Genomic DNA, 16,658 nt, shown 5'->3' on the forward strand with positions numbered 1-16,658 from the left:
ATTACTAGCGCAGAAGACCGGCTGTGACTTCACATCAAGTCGCCCGTGTCCAGACAAAAAAAGTTGAACTTGAAGACACTGCAAAGACTACAGCTAACAGCACCTGCGCGAAAGAAAAGAACTCTTCTTGGGGGAAACTGGAAAAGCTACTGTTAGCTGGAGAGATTGAAGATTCAAGTTGTGTTTATCGTCACTCCCAGAATATGTTGATGAAAGCATACAGAGCTGTGAAATAGTGATTCTCCTATAGTCCCACTGTGGAAGATGTATGCCGACAAGAGACACTGATATCTATTTCTACTACTGCTACTGCTTCTGCAACTCCAACAATACGTTTTCTAACTAGGAAGAGTCACAAACTTTTCTACAGACCTGGTCTCTCCTGAATCATGCAAATCAGTCAGTTTACAATTTATTTATTCGAGATCATCATGTCATTGTGAAAACATTCATCCGTTTGAGTGCTCAGCTTAGACGAACAAAACGAGACTCTCCTACGCTCACATTTGAACTTCACTATTTTGTTTACTTCCCGTTTTACTTCTCATGCAGCGGTTAACTAACTGAACAGCTGATCAGAGTCGATTCAACATGCTGATTTGACTGCAAAGACAGCAACAGGGGTCCGACTAGTGCCAACGGTGCAGGACACACCGGAAAAACCAGGGCCTGAGACGCTCACCGTCACCAGTACCGGCTTGGTGTGTCACAGCCCTAAGTCGCGGCGCACCGTCTCCACAATGAAACAGTCATAACATATGACACAGCTAAAGATTTACGCTCTCTACCGTGAAATTAGAAGACAGCGGTGAGTCAGCTGAGCAGAGGAGATGACATTATTGCTTTAACTCCGGCTCAGAACTTGAGAAATTCCTGCCGTACTGTACAACAGCGCTTTAAAACTACATTTTTAATTTTCAGTACGCATATGGCTCTTGAGCACCTGTGTGACTGTTGACAAGAGAAACCCTCCTGCAGGGACGGGGAGCACGGCAACTGGGCTGTCACTTGCGTGGAATCAAATGCAGGAGGTCCAGTCATGAAGCCGAGTGCGATCACTGAGATTCAGACTTGGAATTTAAAGGTGCAGCCACCAGATAAACAAATTCCTAGCTGGTTTTGCATTGGTTTGAGGCATGACAAACTACAGTGGTGCAGAAAACGAGCATTCACTGGAGCCAAGACTGTCAAACATGGTGACACAAACTTGAATCCCTGAGTACAGTTAAGTGGCTCTGGACTGACTGTCAAAGCAAGACTGTCTTATTGATACGTCCCCTTATAGTCTAAACTTTTAGGATATTATTATTTGAACAAAATCAGAGCAATCAGAGAAAAAAAACTTCTGTTATTCCCTAAGGTTTTCGCCAAATTGCCAGATATTGGGCTGTGGCATTTATCAACAAGTTATCAACAAGTTTAAAAGTGTAATTATTCCTCAAAAGTGTAGTCTGGAAGTATGCCGAATAAAATAATGCACTATGTGGTTCATAAAAGTACTAAATTGCAATAAATAAGATCTTATGTGTGCTTTAAGAATAGAAATATAGTTAATTTGGCGTTTTTTTCTACGGAGTTCTGCATTTAATCGCACCAGTTTTTAATCTATAATCCTGGTCCTACATGATCGCCCACCTCTTCTGTGTGTTTCCTCAGTGCCTTCTCTCGCTCGTACTGGGTGACGAGCTGCTCGTTGTCCTCCTTCAGCAGCTCCAGCTCCACTTCGTGCTCCTGGTTGACAGCGAACACCGAGTCCAAGTTCTCCAGCACGGCGACCACCAGCGGCATCAGCTCCTTCACCACGTCCTCGTCGTACTTCTCGATGAGCCGCTCGAACTCGCGGTATATCGAGCTGGCCAGACCTGAGACCCGCTCGGACATCATGGTGGAGTTGCCCGAGTCGTCCTGATACAGGACCACGTCGTCCAGCTCCATTTTCGCTTGCCTCCGCTTGCACTTCTTTCCCAGCTAACGTCAGTGAGCTAGCCGCAAGCTTCGGCTCTGCCAGAGGCTGTCCGTCCGTCCGTCCGCCTTGTACTTTTTCAGCGCGACAACAAAACCGTGCTCCTAAAACATAGCTTTGGACGTTGTTTCTCGCACAGAGGAGACGCTGTAACCACATAAACAAAGTCCGTGTTCCTCTGTCGTCGGGACGGCTGACTTTAGAGCCTTGCTAGCCGCGTAGCTAGCAGTCCTGAAAAGTCTTTACTTGGCTCCTGATTAGTTTCCCCCGTCCAACAGATGAGCTTCTGCTGCTGCATTCACGTGCAGTCGGAAATATGGAATACACGCACTTCCAACCACTCAACTAAATAATAAACACTGCAAGGGAAAAAAATAAAAAATACCTCAGCAGTTTTAGGATATTCAGCAATGTTGATTGGCAGATGGCAAAAAGTTCACACTAAAAACTACAAAACAGCTACAGAATTGCAATACTGCCCAACGAGTGGCAGCACATATAACTGGTAAAGTTAAATAATAATAATAATAATAATAATTTAATCAAATGTAGTGGTCATTTATAGTTACTGTAAGCTGACGTCTTTAGGGGGCGGAGAGCAAACGAATAACGGCTTAAAGAAATACAAGCCATTTTTTTTCCTTTAAAATGGGTTCAGCTTTGATTTGTCGCATTTAATCACGTCGCAAATTACCTTAAATCCCACGTCGCAAAATACCTTGGCTTACTGCATAGTATGTTCAAGCGTTAATTCTAAGTATTTACGTAGATGTTTGTTCTGTCGTAAGCTGACAGTCCAAAAAAACAAACAAAAAAAAACAATGTTGTTGAGCACTGTACTGTATGATAACAGTGATTGACAGTGTCCGAGTTTTGAAATAGGATCTTACGAGGGACACTTGAAGAGGTCATGTGTCGCTGACGGCGGGACGTCGCGCTGACGTCACATGCTAAAAAAAGGAATAGAGAGTAAAAACTAATCCTTACTGATCTATTTATTGGAAACATGTCATAATTAAGAACCCCCCCGCGTCCCTGACTCACATGGTTCAGTCAACACATTCATTAGTAAGGTTCATAAAAATCTTTTACTGTTTTACTAACATTTCTATTTACTGTCCCACATATCAACAGGTGTCAATGTCCCGTAGTTGTGTACAGTATTCCTTATTCTAAGAGGAACCACTGATAAATAAAAAAAAAAAGGATGTTTCACAAATGCTTTTATTTGCACCAATGAGGCCAATCCATTCCATTGAGGATGGGAAATAATTATGCAGGCATCAGCGGATTCAAATGTTATTATATAGGCCTTTATATATATATATAAAGAAAAAGGATGACTCGTCCATGGCAAGTAAACAGGTTCCCAGCGAAATGATGTGTAAGAACAATCCCTCTACCTCTATCATGTTTATACCAAACACCATGCATTAGTCAAACTGCAAAGAAGAACTTCCTGTAAACACGCTGGACTCAACAGCGCCTGTTCTTTTTTTTTTTTTTTCTCTGTGTGATGCATAGGCACTGATTCACCCTGATGTCTTGAGACATTAAACAACAAGACAGGCTAACTACAGTTGCTATACAATGAAGATGTACACCGATCAGCCATAATATTGTAACTATTTACAGGTGAGGTGAATAGCACTGATTATCTGGTTATCATGTCTCCTGTTGGCGTCAGGTGAACAAATTTGTCCCCAATTTTGATCTGTTAGACAAAAGATAAAGGGGCAAGTGGAAGGATTTGAGTGATTTTGACAAGGGCTAAGTTGTGATGAGTCAGAGTATCTCCAAAACTACAGCAATGGTGGAGTGTCCCTGGTCTGCAGTGGTTAATATCTAATAAAGTGGTTTAAATAAGGACAAAACTGGTGACAGGGTCAGATCCACCATGAGCTACTGCTCAATTTGCTGAAAAGGGTAATACTGGTTCTGAAAGAAATGTGTCGGAACACAAAGGGCATCATAACTTGTTTTGTACAGGGGCTGTGTTAGTATGGATTGCCAAAGCCGACCCTTGTTCACCGTTGAAAGCACCTACAACGGACACGTGAGCATCAGAACTGGAAGAAGGTGGCCTGTTCTGATGAATCACGTTTTCTTTTACATCACATGGATGGCCAGGTGCATGTTCTCGGCTTACTTGGTGAACATATGGCACCAGGATGCAAGGAACACCCCCTTCCCGTTGCCATGACATAGGGCTCGGGCTACAACAATGTTCAGGTGGTGGTACGTATCAAAACATCATCCGCATAAACGTCAGGACCCAGGTTTCCCAGAAGGACAATACTTTGTAAGAAGACCTTCAGTGTTACTCACTTCACACGTTTGTGGTCTTAATGTTTTGGCTGGCGTGTGTAAGTTCAGTTCACGGTTCTGAGGTAAAAGTTACCCTCATATCTCCACAAGGTGAATCACCTTCAAGGACAAGGAAGACAGGAGCGGAAACCAAGGCAGCCTTCTAGCGACAACACACACACACACAAAAACATAAAACGTAGAGCACAGACGTCACAGTAATACTGCAGCACTGTCAAATATTGTACACAACGCACATTCAGCGATCATGGCATGAAGTTGCTCATGGAGTGACTCATAAAGTCAAAATAAATCCAATTATTTAAATTAAATAATTAAAAAGTGCATCTGAACAAGCAAGTCCTTGTGCTCCAATGTGTTTCTCTTTACAGGTCAGGTGCATTCATGGAGATCACAACAGACAAATCTCCGGGTTTCATGTGATCCTTTACAATCGGATGGAAAATGTTGGTATGTTTGAGAAGCCTAATAACAAGGCTCGGGAGCCAAAGAAATATATACATACAAATGCGGAAAGTTTGGGATTGTAGGCCATGAGTCAGGTGTGGAGACACAAACAGAAGTGGGGTTTAGATACTGTGGAGTCTGGGAGCACAGGCGGAAGGAGTCAGTCTCTACAGTGCATTTCAGATAGTGTTGTGCTGGCTGTTGTTTGAAGACGAAGGGCACAGGGTGTAGGGCTTGTCGACGGTCAGGCTGTTGAGTGCTTTCAGCACATTGTCAGGCATGTGATCTGTGAGCATCCTGGGGCTGATCAAAATACTCCTGAACGTGTCGTTGGACCAGTCTGCACGGTATCGGACCTGGGAAAAACAGGATCTGAGGAGGAAAAATGACAGAGAAAAAGGAATTGGACGATCAGTTATGTCAGAACTGTTTTTCAAAGACTCTCTGCGGAACCGATAGACTGTAGATATAGAAGCAGTGAATTTTAAATGCCTGAAAGATGAAAGATAGAAACAACTGAGGCAGGTATCTAAACAATAATTATTGACTGAAAGTCTTAGTTTAAGTGTAACTTAATGAATAAAGCTGAAGCGTCACAGCGGTCAGGAAGTTGAAATGTCGGTCAATGTGTAAGTGACAGAAGCTAGAAAGGGTCCTGTCTAACACGAATAACATTGGAGCGCACTAAAAATCACTTGAAATTAAATCAATCGGAGTAGATTTTATTCAGAGTGTATGATTCAGTGGCATCTACTAGAAGAAATGGAATATAAGATTTATATTTATGCTTTCATGAGTATATATTATGTTTCTACAGAAGCCCACAGCAGGGACAGTAGTTGCAATGAGCAACTTCACCACTAGATGTCACTAAATCATACACACAGGTTCTTTAAATGGAATTTATAGAAATTTGGGTTCCTGTGCTCAGACCTTTTGACTCCATCCACACCACCATTTTGACTGATTTGTGTCATGAAACAGCAGTTTGTCAGTGTCATTTAACCCCTCCCCGTTTTTTACTGCAATACTATCAAAGTCGAGCTTGGAGAGGGCTGTCTGGTATGTACATTTTTAAACGGGCCCTGACATAAAAACTTCAATGAGGACTTGAACAACAGCTAAACAGCAACTCTGCGACTACGTAGCTGCTGCGCTTGGTTGTTTTATAACTTTGAACAAAGCACAGGGATGAGCCAATCAGTCATTAATGTCATTGTCAAGCTGCCTTGTAGTAGTGAGAGATTCGAAACAGAGCCCTTAGAGTCCTAAATCTGCTTTTCACTATTCCACACTGTAGAAGGGAGGCAATGACCGTGGGTGGAAACAAGTTCATAGTTCTGCCTGATATCAGATAAAATAAGCCCCAGAAAGTTGAGACTTTAAGTACAGAAAGGAGTTACGGCGAGAAAGAAGATATCATCTGACATTTGAAATGTCAGCTGATTTGTACTGCACACAGATCCATTGTAATTCACTGCACTTATCTGCTGCCTGTGTCGACAGCAGGAGAAGAAATCTTGGACAATCTGCCAATTCGATTTCATACCAATTTGCGGTGTCGTAATTTGAATCCGAAATTGTTTACTGCACTATTTCCACCGTTTTCCAAACTTAAATTAAACTAAGTGGTTTTAACGAGGGTCACTGTTGCAGGAAAACAAAAGAGAGAAAGGTGTGTGAGAGTGTGCAGCTTTTGAAATTTACTATTTATTTTTTAAGTTATCTAAGCAAATTCAATTAACAGCATTAAGTAGAAACATCTTATGGTCGAGGTTTTCCGTAAAAAGTAAAAGGTGAAGGGGAGATGTAACATTGAAGGGTTGCAATGCGTGTTGTGAACCAAAATCAACCTAAAATCAAAAGGTTGATTTTAAAAAACGCAGCCCATCTGATCAGTGATGGCAAATATAAGTCTACGCCACAGTCAGCATTTATACTCGCGCTGGTGATAAAAGCTGGCTGCTAATCAGATGTGTTGAGTTTCTCTGTGTGCTTACAACAATAGCGACTGGAAGGAAGTGTGTAGATCAATGATAATTATGCTAACAAGTGTTGTAACGGTCATTTTTCCTGAAATCACTGCCACACACAAAAGAGAGAAGACGCCTGAGATGACGCGTAAGAGGCAGGAGGAGGGCACATTTTGCTGCGTCGCCGCAACATGTAGTTATATTTCTGGGTAGGTGTAGATTCGTCTACGCTGCGTTAACACTGTGAGCAACAAAAGCTACAACACGGGCTAACGTGTTGCTAGCTACACTGGGCGTGAGATGGCGTTGCTCAAGGCGATGCTCAAGTGCTCGTTAACGTGAGACGACATTATCTATTTAAAAGTGGGAAATGTGTGTTTACACTGCGACATTAAAGCTTCTGTTAGATTCCACTTCTAATAACCACTGAGGGGCTCTCATCAACTCTTCTTCCTGTTTATGGTGAATCTGTTCGTTAACCGTTTGTTAGACTAACCTCCGTGAAGGTCCATCTTCAGTGATGTGGAGGATGCGTCCAGGCATGAAGAGGGGCAAGTGTGTAGCCGTGTGGACGGGCGAGTCGTCTGATCCGAGGGTCTGATAGGACGATGAGGGGCGAACAATCAGAGACTCCTCCCCCAGCAGCGGCCGGCTAAGCTCCTCCTCCCTCCTGTTGTCCATCTCGGTGGGGAAGTCGTCCGGCTCTCCTCCAAACACCTCGTACCAGCAGCCTCGCAGCAGGATGCGGTACTGAAACGAGTTCAGAAAAACATGTCAAACTACCGACAGCGGCTTCGAATGTTGCCAGACTGCGTCAACGCATAAACCCATGCCAATATCAGGCCTTTAAATGGTTCTTACTTTGGGCTTATTGCAGTTTGAAACTATTTTAAGTATCCGTTTCTTCAGATCCTCCATGTTGGGAATGCTCAATCTGTACAAAAAGAATACAGCGGATTAATTAGAAGAAAAGGTGAGTACTGCAGAAAAAAGAAGAGCGAATAAATGAGCATGTAAGCTGCTCTCATATTCTCCTCCTCTGTGTCTGTAATAACAGGGCAAAGCCAAATATAGAGTCTCCATCATGCAGCAGTCTATAATAGTCTGGTCCCCACAGCACATTCATACTGGCCTGTTTAAATCAAGACTCTGCTGTGTTGCTAACTCACAAACGTGTATCTACCTTTATGGATTCGCTGTGAATGCTGATAATTAGTGCCACAAGGAACTACAAAACATCAGCTAACAATGTTTATACGTTATGAAGATTTTAACAAATTCAAATAGCTAAGAAGTACACACGTTGTTTCTGTCTTACCTGGGTACCAGATCCTTTCCCAGCACCACTGAGACTACAAAGTTCTTGGAGTAATCAGCCAAGGCCTTACTGCACCCAGACAGAAAATACAAAACAGGAATCATACAACATACAAAACACACATTTTACACACAGTTTAATACATGGATGTAAAAATAAAATTGAAATCTTACCCTTAGATTAGTTTTTTTTTTAAAAATATCTGACATTTATATTTCTCATTTTATTATTTTTCTGCCTTTATTGGAAAAACAGAAGAAGAAAATGACAGAAATGAGAGGAAGCAAATGAATGCAACAAAGCACTCATGCTCACTTCCTTGTCCTCTACACCGTCAGTTGTATCCTTACGCATCTACACTATACGTCAAAACCCTTTCCAACAAATATGACCATATATCTCTACACACTGGCCGGGTGTTCACCGCCAGGCTGCGAACAACCCCCGGCCTTCTGCATCTCTTACCTCAGGAGTCCCCCTGGTGGAGAGAACGAGTAGCACTGCAGGGTGGGGAAGGAGTTGCGCAGGAGGACAGCGAGCACCGCGGCCGCTCCAGCCCCCAGACTGTGACCAGTGATCACCAGTTTGTACTCCTACAAACACAGGAAGACGCAAACACAGGGCCAACTTAGAAGGTTAAGAGGATATATTACCCCTGCAAAGTCTGCCTGACTACAAACAGATGTACTAGTCTGTACTGTAACATAAAGATAGATGGTCATTCCTCTCGTTATTTTCATATTCCTGTCTTAGGCAGATGGGTCCCTCCATGTGAGCTGGGTTCTGCTCAAGGTTTCTTCCTGTTAAAAGGGAGTTTTTCCTTGCCACCGTTGCCTTCAGGCTTGCTCTGGGGGTTTCAGGCCGGGTTTTTGTAAAGCGTCATGAGACGATTTGTATTGTTATTGACGCTATATAAATAAAATTGAATTGAATTGAATTGTCACAAATGCATCAGGACTGCACGGATACCCTGAGTCTGAGAAGCAATGAGGGTTGCACTCTAACCCTAAAGAAGCCTTTAGTAATGGCACAAGAAATGGTCAGTTTGCCTGCGTGCACGCTGTCATGAAAAATCATGTGGGCCTTGTGGATGTTGTTGGTCATTTGCAGACTGGTCTGCATCTGAGATGAGTTATCATCTGAGCTTGGAGCAGGTATATAAATTAACTAATTTAAAGGCATTCAAAGCTAATTTTAAGCATATAAATAATACCACAATTAATTCAACAAACAGCCCTGTTAATGGTTTTAAAGTGACAGCAACAGTGATCCATTGTTTTGAGACAGCAGCTGTTTGCAAAATATTTTACTGCAACTTACATCGGTGTGTGCAACTCCGATTGGACACTAGACACATGTGGAGACATATTTTCACGCCCGGCGGGGACACACGTCATTGCAGCTGCCCACATGTGATCAGATCACCCAGGATGAACGTTAACACCTGGGGCCTCATGTACGAAGGTCGCGTGCGTACAAAAACGTTACGTACGTACTCGCTCCCGGAAAAGTTCAGATGTATCAAGAGTGAAATGTCCGGGAACTTTGTACGTGCCTACGCCAACGACGTGGCTGGCGTACGTTGGATTCTACAGATGTCGATCCTTTGGCGACACTTAATTCATCAATGTACAGATCATACGTGATGCGCAAATGCAAGTAACCAACATTGTGGCAGCGTGCCAAAGAGGACATTTTTGCGCATCTCCACTCCAGTGAGTAGCGTCTCCAATTCGCTTTCTGTGAAGTTCTTCTTTTTTCCCCGTCTTATTCATTCTTATGTTTTCATTTTCTGATCGTGCAGAGAGGGGAATCTCAGGTGCAGGGTCAATTTATATATAATTCGCATTTTTAAAAGGGGCGTGGACAGGGAGTTGCATATTTAAAAGGGGCATGGACAGGGAGTTGCATATTTAAAAGGGGCATGGACAGGGAGTTGCACAGTTGCATATTTAAAAGGGGCGTGGACAGGGAGGGGTCGGGTACGCTCGACTGGGATGTACAAAGGTAATGTGCTTCTAAAAATGCTTCTAAATCTGAGCGTGCGCCACGTTTAAGAAGGAAATCCACGTGAGTCTTCGTACATGACGCCCCAGGTCTGAACGGGGCCAGAGACGTCTCAAGAACCGAAACGCAGCCTCTGACTCCTGTTTCGCTTCTTACCGGTGCGATGGAGAACGCCTGGTTCAGGATGCCGTCGTTGATCAGCTTCTTGTAGATGTAACTCGCCGCTTGGCAGATGCCCTGAGGGAGACACACACATCGTCACCTAGTGAAATACACACACTTGGCTCTGGTGGAAAGCTCCACACAGGAAGGCTGAAGAGCTCTGCGATCCGACGGACACCGACCTTGTGAGCGTAGCAGGCTCCAGACACTCCTTCGATAGGCAGGTCCTCGCATTCAGCAGACAGGTCTGTCAGGACGTCCTAAATGGAGAGACAAGCGAGAGGCGAGGAAACTGCATCAAACGACGTCAGAGGTGAAAGGTTGCAGATTACATTAAAGGCTGCGGAATGTTTTTCTGGTGTTCTTTGGAGATATGTGCTCAGTCATGACAAATGAATGAGATACTTCGCAATTGAATCCCCATCAGTTTCACTACTTGTCTGTGCAAACTCGCTTCCAACTTTGCAATTTTTCTCTACGTGACATCATGAAGACGTGGGGCCTATATTTAGCAGTCTAACCTTTCAGTTACTATTTTATCAGCTATTAATACAAACAGGGAAGTGATTCTAACATTAAGAGGAAGCAGGAGGAAAGAGAGTAAAGTGCAGAGATATAATAATCACAGCATCTTCTAAGGTTAAGTGGTGATTCGAAAATGGTCGTAGGCGTGAGTGTGAATAGTTGTCTGTCTCTCTGCGTTAGCCCTGAGACAGACTGGCGACCTGTCCAGGGTGTACCCCCGCCTCTCGCCCCATGACAGCTGGGATAGGCTCCAGCCCCCTTTGCGACCCTCCAGAGGAAAAGCGGTCACAGAAAATGAATGAATGAGTAACTCGGTGCATTTAGACATGTAGACATGATCAGGGCAGTCGGCTGAAGTTCAAACTAAGCATCAGAATGGGGACGAAAGGTGATTTAAGTCACTCTGAAGGTGGTACGGTTGTTGATCGAGCCGATAGAAAGACTACAGTAACAGTTACAACCATTCACAGTGGCTCTTCTGAATACATTAACTCTTTAAACCTTGAAAAAGATCGGCTATCGGGGCATAAAACCACACTGAGTGCCGCTCCCGTCAGAACAGAACAGAAACTGAAGTCAGAATTTGCAAGGGCTCGCCCAAATTGGACAATAGAAGATTGGGAAAATTGAGAATTTTGATTTCTGCTGTGACATTTAAATGGTAGGGTCACAGTTCGGCGTAAAAAACGAAAGCATGAATCCATCTTGTCTCATATCAGCAGGATATACAGTATCAGGATGCTGGCGGTGGTGTAATGGCGCTGGGGATATTTTCTTGGCAAACTGTGGCACTGACGGCTGCTTCCAGGAGGATAACGCACCATGTCATGAAGTTTATCTCAGACTTGTTTCTTGTACATAACAATGTGTTCACTCTAATCAAATGACCTGCACAGTCACCAGATCTCAATGTGGTGGAATAGGAAATTTGCATTTGGGATGTGAAGCAAATGTGCAGCAACTGTATGATGCTATCACGTCAGTGTGGACCAAACTCTCTCCAGCACCTTGCTAAATATATATATGCCGTGAAGGATTAAAGGCAGCTCTGAAGACAAAAAGGGTCCAGCCCTGTACTAGCAAGGGGTAATTTATGAACTGATCAGTAAGTGTACGTACAGGCAAAGATTATTGCGTTTTATTCCCAACTCACCTTCAGTGAGAGCGTCCCTCTGACAGCCACCAGAATAGCCTCCCTCTTATGATCGAGAGCCACGAAGAAAGGGATCTCATAGATCTGCAACACACCAAGAGAATACAAAAGAGTCAGAACCACACGATCACAGAGGAGCATCCTCAGCAGGTGGAAGTGATCGAACTCCTACCTGGTTGTGGAAGCTGACGTGGATGAAGTCTCTGTACTGCAGGCCGGTGGTCTGCAGGATGGACGAGAAATGGCAGCCGAGGTTGTCTCCTCCGACGATTTCGGACTCGGCCGCGCGACTACTACAGCTGACGCACAAATACACATCTGATTTAGATGACTGAACTCCCTGTACCTGAACAAAACTTTTGATTTCCTTTAATGTTTAATGTTTCTGTGAATTATTTTTAGGCCAGTTAATCTTGGGGACAACAGATAGAAACCACACTTTATTCGGGTGCATCCAACTTAAATAAGCTGCTGTCGCCCTTACTTAACATGTCTACCGTAAGAAATACAGCATCTCACCAGTCTCCACTGAGCTTGCAGGGTCCAGTAAGGGGGTTGGAGTAAACGTACAAAGGCCAGCCGTAAGCTGCTGCAGCGAACCGCATCCAGTGGGATGCTTTCTCCAACTCCGTCTCCAAATCTTCTCCCTTCAAATAGTAAGGGACGTACAAGTAAAGCCCCATTCACACTGGATAAGAACACGTTTAACAAACTCTGACTTTTAATCATGTCAGAGGTCAGTATTTTACCTTTAACACCAATACACTTTTTGACAGCTTTGATTACTTGGCAGAAACTCATCCATCTCATCATTTTAGATTTCGCTCCTCTGATAGTTATGACCAAGGAAGTGAAAATAAAATGCTGAATCAGACGGGATTCGTATTATCACCGGACGTCTAATTTGATAATTTGCCGTTTAATTCTTACTTTACAAATCGTGGACATGGCTAATTCACACGGGACTCACTAGAAGTCCCCACGTAACACTAGTCCCGTGCGAAAGGGGCTTTACTTGTTGGTTTTCCCGACATTCTCGTCTACTCGTTGCTCTACAGCACGTGACAGACAACTTACGATTGGAGAGGAAGGGCTGTGAGCGACTACGGAGTCTGGGTCTCTGCTCAGCTCCATCTTGTCCTGCTCCTGGTGCAGCAGAGCCAAGCCAGCTGCTATGTCGCTGGGAACCAGGTCCGTGTCCTGCAACATACACGGTGTGTTACTCGCCTTGAAATTTCACTCATATTCCAGCTCACTTCTTTTCATGCCGTTTGCAGTATTCTGATTAGCGTTATTGCTTCCAGCAGCTCTTGGCAGATGTTAGCCACGAAGGGAAAAATGGTGTTCCTTACAGAGAAGAAGCTGCCGAAGAGTTGCGAAATGCTGGAGAAGGCGGCTCGGTGGCTTTCGTCCTGCGGCAGACAGCAGCACAGGAGCCGCAGCCTGCTCTCCCACACCTTCACAGCCAGGGAGCGAGCGGTGGATAGAAACTGGTTTCCCTCGCTGCTCTGCAGGTCTCGCACTCCCAGCGGCTCCATGGGAGCAGGCTGGGGACGGGGGTCCCCCAGAGGGTCAAACACAATTACCACGCCCAACGCCGTGAACAGCAGGATGACCCAGCTGTAGCGACACAGGAAGAAAAAAAATCGAAGTACGTCTTTGACAAAAAAAAATAAATAAATAAATAACAAAAAACTTGAGCTGTGACGACTCACCTGGCAACCACTGCTGAAATGACAGCACCCACTGTTGCGGTATCACAACCCTGACCGTCATCAGACACCCACATAGCTCCCAGGCAGGCCCACACGAGCTCGGGAATATACAGCAGAGCTCGCAGGTACACCAGCGCAGGCATAGAGCGCCGCGGGCCCGGGTTTGTGATGGTACCTGGAAAAAAAAATTGGAAAATTAATAAAAATATTAAGAAAAAAACAGTGAAAGGTGGAAGTTTAATCAGTTTTAATACAATGTGGTAGATTATGTAACAAAGGATGGCAGGGTAATGTAACTGTTTGATTATTCAACTGTATAAATTTCATCAGAGCAGATTTACACAAGACACTGGGACGCCATGTAGATGTTGCTAAATAAGGCTATTTAAAACTAAAAGGAAATCACATAAGTGAAAACACGCAAAATAAACAGCGTATACACAATATTTGGCAAGCTTGTTTGTCATTGTTCTGGTATTCACAGAAAAGGCACTAGACTATAATAGACATATTAAATCATTTCATACTCTGGGACATACCTGTCAAGTTTTGGATTTGAAAATAAGCAGTCCCACCACCCCAACCAAGCTCCAGTATCCCTTACATTTTAAGACAGGTGTACAAGAAAGCTAAAATCACCGCTTGCCAACCACTTATAAACTACAACTGGCTTTGTGCACAGCTGCACTACTTCCTGAACTTCAGCCAGCTCCTTTGTTTCCTGTCTGCCATTATTTGACAAACTGATTAATCCAGGTGTGCCTGACCACAGTAGCCACAACAACAATGATCAGACACACCTGGATTAATCATATTTACATGAGGGTTTTGTTTTTTTGGCAGGAGGAGTGCCTTCTCTGTCATGTGGCATCCATCATCCATCTGTTTTTTTCTTTATTTTTTCCCCCTCGCGTTGTCACTCATATCATCTGATGTCACTCACTAACCTCGCGACAACTGCCACCTACAGTACCTGTAGTAGTAGTCGGGGTATTATTATTTTTTAATAACGCAGGTTAAAATACGGGATACTTGACAGGTATGCTCTGAGAGGTTTCTCCTTTTTTCTTTAAACAGTTTAGAAAGTTCAGAGCCGTATTTGGGAGGAGCTGAGGACGAGTGGTTAGAGAAGAAGCTTCGGCTCAACCCTCAAACTTAAAAGCGTCAAAACTGCTCTCTGGATGGGTTAAACGCAGAGAACAAATCCCTTGTACGTGTGTACACATATACACTCACTTGCCAATTCATTATTATTACACTAGTGAAAACATAAACTGGACATTAGAACAGTCGTGGAGGAGAATTTAACGCAGGACTGTTACATTCGTTTCCCGGCTGTTTCTTACAGCCGAGTTGTGTTGAGCGGCAACAGTCTTGCTGCTACTTCCTGCGTTGCATATTGGAGAATAAGCTGTATTTCCTCCTCTGCTGCCCTGTTCCCTTTACATATTATGTTCACAGACTTTTGAGGTGAAGAGCAGCAGATTAACAACAGTTCATTTACCTTGGGCACTGACATAGACAATGGCACACTGTGACAAGATGATGAGCCCCAGCACAACCAGCAGTCCAACCAGGTAGCTGTAGAGGACTCCTTTCCCATTACAATCAAAATGATCCTTGTGATAAAAGAACAGGATAATGGTGCCAATCCACCTACGGAGAAAGAAAAACATGTCAGCAGAGAAAGCATGTTGTTACAAAGTAAACTAGGCTTTACGTGTCAGGTTTTTCTCGTTGTAGCATTCACAAAAGTAAGAAACATACCAAAGCACACGGATAAAAAGTTCAAAACACCCGGGGAAAACGAGATCGTCACTGGCTATCCCCCAGCGCCGACCGAACACCACCATTCCAGGCATTTTGCAGGTAAACGAGGCGGATTTATCTCGCTGATGGTGATTGAAGTGAGACTTAAGCAGTGTGCAGGACTCTCTTGAGCAATAGGCACTTCACGTCACGCATGATCTAACCGACAAGGCGGCAGCTACACAAACTGGAGACGATCTTCGCCCATTGTTGTGACATTACACTTCCTGCATTGCGTAATTATCAAACTCCCAAATGTTTTTTTTCCCCTCACAGTGAAAGCTGGCTACAACAAAGCGTTAGCCATGTTCTAGCACATACGTCCGTCCGCCGACGTTTTAAAACGTAACTTTAGCCAATAAAGCTATCGTTTCGATGCCATGTCTGGCAGCTATTGGCATTTGTGCTGACATTAGATAATGTTGCTAATGCGGTTAACGGCACCTGGCAGAATGTGCACGGTTGCGTGATTAGCTTCTAACATTAGCTATCTTGCTAAAAATAACTCTATTCCGAAAAAAATGGTTACAAATCTCTTATGACAAACGCTGCTACTGTTTAGCTAAAAACTAATCAACGTGTTCCTTGTGGCACGACGATGCCTGATAACATAAACAGTTAGGCTAAGACAAAACAGCTAAACGTAGAACGCTGATTTGTTTTGTTTTGCTAGAAAACTAGCAGTGTCCCACTGCTTTTATCACCCGACTGCAAAAGAGCCTACGGAACAGAAGTTCCGGGTTTACAATAAGGACAGCGCCCCTATTTTAGACTTTGATCAACTTTATTGATCCACAAGGGAAATTGCGTAAACACATGAAATTGCTTAACACGGGAAATTTATTTTTCAACACTCTTAACCTCATCACAGACTTTCCACGAAATTATTTTTTTTCCTTTTTTGTTCCTGCTGTGAATAGGAGATTTCATTCAGTCCACACATCCCTATCAAGTAACATTTGTCAGCGTATTAGCATATGGAAAATGTTAAGTTGTAAGATGTGTAAGTTGTAGCCAGCTAATGTGGTCATTTGTATTGTAAAGTCGTGTGGTACTGTCGACCACAATAACAACATGATGTCTTTGACGGTTCATATAGTTAACATTTCAAAATTTGCGACATGTGGTTCCATGGTGTAATGGTTAGCACTCTGGACTCTGAATCCAGCGATCCGAGTTCAAATCTCGGTGGAACCTGACTTTATTTATTTTTTCCTAACTTCTTCCGTGTTAAATACTGCCACTTAAAATATCTGCT

The 16,658-nt window shown here is 43.7% G+C and overlaps 2 protein-coding genes across 3 annotated transcripts in view; both read right to left on the reverse strand.

Moving 5' to 3' along the window:
• LOC311503956 (C-Jun-amino-terminal kinase-interacting protein 4-like) overlaps positions 1–2,298 on the reverse strand; it is a 38,711-nt gene extending 36,413 nt beyond the window's left edge. For both annotated transcript variants that reach the window (XM_084566883.1, XM_084566882.1), the window contains exon 1: positions 1,636–2,298. In XM_084566883.1, coding sequence (XP_084423009.1) covers positions 1,636–1,935 — 300 coding nt within the window. In that variant the 5' untranslated portion in view covers positions 1,936–2,298. The remainder of the gene's footprint in view (positions 1–1,635) is intronic.
• Positions 2,299–2,852: 554 nt separating this feature from the next.
• daglb (diacylglycerol lipase, beta) lies at positions 2,853–16,394 on the reverse strand. The gene is made up of 15 exons (XM_084567462.1): positions 15,359–16,394; positions 15,096–15,247; positions 13,592–13,766; positions 13,229–13,496; positions 12,954–13,076; positions 12,396–12,523; positions 12,049–12,175; positions 11,877–11,960; positions 10,381–10,458; positions 10,193–10,273; positions 8,495–8,622; positions 8,030–8,098; positions 7,573–7,645; positions 7,208–7,461; positions 2,853–5,110 (listed from the first exon to the last, which is right to left on the reverse strand). Exons 1-15 carry the CDS (start codon positions 15,451–15,453, stop codon positions 4,918–4,920), a joined length of 2,028 nt encoding a protein of 675 aa, XP_084423588.1. The 5' UTR covers positions 15,454–16,394; the 3' UTR covers positions 2,853–4,917.
• Between the last annotated feature and the right edge of the window lie 264 nt (positions 16,395–16,658).

Source organism: Chelon labrosus (genome assembly GCF_963514085.1).
Source record: "Chelon labrosus genome assembly, chromosome: 19".
NCBI classification, from domain to species: Eukaryota; Metazoa; Chordata; class Actinopteri; order Mugiliformes; family Mugilidae; genus Chelon; species Chelon labrosus.